At 44.0% G+C, this 3,810-nt stretch overlaps 1 protein-coding gene across 1 annotated transcript in view; it reads right to left on the reverse strand.

Moving 5' to 3' along the window:
• ALAS2 (5'-aminolevulinate synthase 2) overlaps window positions 1-3,810 on the reverse strand; it is a 26,937-nt gene continuing 23,127 nt past the window's right edge. The window contains 3 exon segments of the mRNA XM_017889717.1: window positions 1-146; window positions 148-346; window positions 2,362-2,384. Of these exon segments, the coding sequence (XP_017745206.1) occupies window positions 126-146; window positions 148-346; window positions 2,362-2,384 (243 nt within the window). The 3' untranslated portion in view covers window positions 1-125.

A 3,810-nucleotide genomic window follows, 5' to 3' on the forward strand; every position in this document is an offset into this window, starting at 1 on the left:
TGCTGCAGTTTGTGCTTTATTTTTAGGCTCAATTCAGCTAGAGGCACACAACAAAGCAGAAGACAGGAGTAGGCCTGGACCCAAGTGAAGCGCAGGTGGGGTGTGAATCCTAGGCAGCTGGCTTCTCAGGCATAGGTGGTGACATACCTGGGGCCCCATATTCCCGAAGTAGGTACGTTCCCACTCACTCATGAGCTCAAAGTGTACAGGACGGCGACAGAAATTGCAGGCAGCCACAGACACATCCTGGAGGGGCATCCCCACCTCAGTCCAAGCCAGCAGCAGCTTCTCTGAAGGTGGTAGGGGGAGGGGAGGGAAAGAATGGGTTAGACTAGATCTTCCAAATCTAGTACAGATGCACCAAGATACTGATGCCCCTCAACCCTTCAAGATACCTCAGGGCCAGAAGTAGCCTACTCTATTTGCTCCTGTGTGTGCCGTGAGTATTACCATTTGTATCTGGATGCTGGGATATAATAAAAGGTTGGGAAGCTCTCCTTTGACACAATTTGAAGCCATACTGTCCTGGCCTGGACCACTCCCTAAGTATAGGATGTGCTGTGGCCCAAGAATGACTATCTGCTTGGGAACTCCAAGCCCTATGAGGACAATGATAGTGACAGTAACCATACTGTGTCATTGGTGCTATGACCAGGAAACCTGGGGTAGCGGGTCCACCTGGGGATGTGAAAACCCAGAGATGGAAACCTGACCTAGCTGGAGGAAGTACCCCAGATATGTTCCGGGGCTCTGTTCTTGGCCTTTTCTGTGTTCATGCCCTTGCTGATCTTGTCTAGTCACATGACTTTAAAGACTACCTATATGCTGATGGCTCAGAAATTTTAATCTCCAGCTCACACCTCTCTACTGGTTTCCAATCTTGTATATCAATGGCTTTTCTCCATCTCCACCTAGATGTCTAGTATGCATTTCTAACTTATAAGTACAACTGAGCTACTCATGTCCCTACTTTCCACCAAGCTATTCTACTTTCAACTTTTCCCATCTCAGTGGATGGCAATTCCAGTTGCTCAGTCCAAAAATTTCGGAATTGTCCTTTATTTTTCTCTTTCTCTCTTACCCTATATCCCATCTATCAGCAAAGACCATTGGCTGTACCTTCAAAATCTGACCACTTCTTATTGCCTTCATTATGATCAAGTCTGAGCCACCATCATCTCTCACCTGGGATATTACTGTAGCCCACTCTTGGGTCTCCCTGCTTCCAGCCTTGCTCCCTTTTAGTGTATTCTCTACATAGAAGTTGGAGCAATTTTGTTAAAACCTGAGTCAGATATATCAGTCCTATGCTCAAATCCTTTCAAGGGTTCTCAGAGTAAAAGCCAAAATCCTTCTGATGACCTACCATACCCTATACAATCTGGTCCCACATTGCCTCTATGTACTCAATTTTTCTGTCTCCCACTTACTCATACCATTCCACCCATACACATCTTCTTACTGTTCCTCAAATATAAAAGGAATACTCCTATGTCTTTCCTGCTCAGGATGTTCCCTCTGCCCGGGATGTCATTCTCTTAGATATCTGCCTCACTAACTCCACCTCCTTCAAATCTTTGCTCAAGTTTCACCTCAGCATCTTCTACCCTTGCCACTCTAATACTACAACCCTTCTCTGAACTCGCCCCTGCCCCCTTATCCCATTCTCCTTATCCAGCTTTATTTTTCCCCATAGTACTTAGAACTAACGTGCTATTTAATTTGCTTATTTTTAGTAAATTTTTTTACTATCCTCTTCCACTAGAATGTAAGCTCCAGAGGGTAGGAATTTTGTGTCTGATTTGTTTGCTACTGCATCCCCAGTGCCTAGAACAGTGTCTAGCACACAGTTGGTACTCAATAAATATTTGTTGAAAGAATTCCTAACTTAAGTCTAGAAGATGAAGGAAAGTAAGCTAGAGGAAAGTGTGAGGGAGGGCATTCCAATCAAAAGAGAGCAGCACGAGCAAAGTCCCAGAGGTAAGAGAGCAGAGAAAAATGAGGGAACGACAAGTCATTCAGTGTAGCTGAAAAAATAAAATGCATGTGGGGAGGAGGTGAGGGCATAGAGATCACCATGTGGAAGGCATTGAATGCTATGCTGAAGAGCTTCAACTCTGTCCTGTATGTCAATGTTTTCCAAATTTTGGACTATATATCGCTGTCAGTACAAATGTTTTAGCATGTGCCTCCAATCTCTGTATATTTGTTTATATATTATATATATATATATAATTGTCAGTCTGTATATTAAAGATCAGTATCAGTAATGCTTGATTTCCTATTTTTAAGATTAAGAAAACCAAAAAATTCTAATACATATTCTGCTCCTTCACCCTGTAATCATTTTGCATACCTCACCTTGGAGGCCACTGCTTTAGAGTCTAGAGGGAAACATGAAGGGGTTTAAGCAAGGGAGCAATATAGTCAGGTTTTAGAAAATCCCTCTGGTGGTCAGCATCGAGAAAGGATTTGAGAGGAGCAAGAGAGAAGCAGAGAAATTAGGAAAAAATCATGTTGACATGGATTAAAGAAGTGGCAAGGGAGAAAAGCAAATAGGTTTAAGAGAGATTATAGAGGACTTTTGCAGGATTTCAGGATGGATTGGCTGTGGAACTTAGGGACTGGTGGAGCCATTGTGGATGCCTCACATATATTCTTACAAAAGCCTAGCCTAAGTGGACATTCAGAGAACCAAGAATACTGAGCTCTATAATTGAAGCCCGGAGCAATAGAGAATACTGAACAAAAGGCCCAGGAGTCTGGGTCATCAGCTCAGAGAGGTGGTAGACCTAGCAGTTATGACCATGGAGGTAGAGAAAGACCTCCCAGTTGCAACTTAGAAGGTGTGTGACCTTGGATCAGCAACTATATATTTTTGTGCCTCAACTTCCACATGTACAAAATGGAAATGATAAGAGGATCTCTAACTCTTGAGGTTGCTGTGGGGATTAGATGAGTTAATATGTGTAAAGTGTTTAGAACAGTGCTTGGCACATGGTAAGTACTTAATGTTAGCCAGCATTATTTAATGTTTTTGAATGAATGAATGAATGAATGGCGCCTACCTAGCTTGTCTTCCTTGAATTCTCATACTGCCCATGCTTCAGACAAACAGAATGATTTTGTCAATACATACCCCCTGCTTTCCTATCTCTAGGTCATTGCTCATGGAATTCCTTTATTCTGGAATATTCTTACAACATATTCACATGTACTTCAACGTGCATCATAAAAACTTCCTTACTCACAAAGCCTCTCCAATTTCGTCCTTCTCACCCTCTCTAGCCATAATGTGCCCACTCCCTCTAGCTCCTAGAATACTGGAGCTTGTCATACTGGACCAGTACCATCTATATCTGGCTCCTCTGCTAGACCATCAACTGCCTACATGTCTTTCATCCAACAGGCCTAGAATGAGCACCTGCTCAATGTCAGGCCCTGCATTAAAAACTACCCAGGCCGGGCCTGGTGGCTCACGCCTGTAATCCCAGCACTTTGGGAGGCCTAGGCAGGTGGATTATGAGGTCAGGAGTTCAAGACCAGCCTGGCCAACATGGTGAAACCCCATCTCTACTAAAATACAAAATTAGCTGGGCATGGTGGCACATGCCTATAATCCCAGCTACTTGGGAGGCTGAGGCAGGAGAATTGCTTGAACCAGGACCCGGGAGGCAGAGGTAGCAGTGAGCCAAGATCATGTCACTGCACTCCAACCTGGGCTACAGAGCCAGACTCTGTCTCAAAAAAAAAAAAAACAAAGAGACCCTGGATAGATTTAACCCGGGATGGTTGGCGAGGTGGGGGGAG

This window comes from Rhinopithecus bieti, unplaced genomic scaffold, assembly GCF_001698545.2.
Source record: "Rhinopithecus bieti isolate Rb0 unplaced genomic scaffold, ASM169854v2 scaffold_19905, whole genome shotgun sequence".
Taxonomy (NCBI): domain Eukaryota; kingdom Metazoa; phylum Chordata; class Mammalia; order Primates; family Cercopithecidae; genus Rhinopithecus; species Rhinopithecus bieti.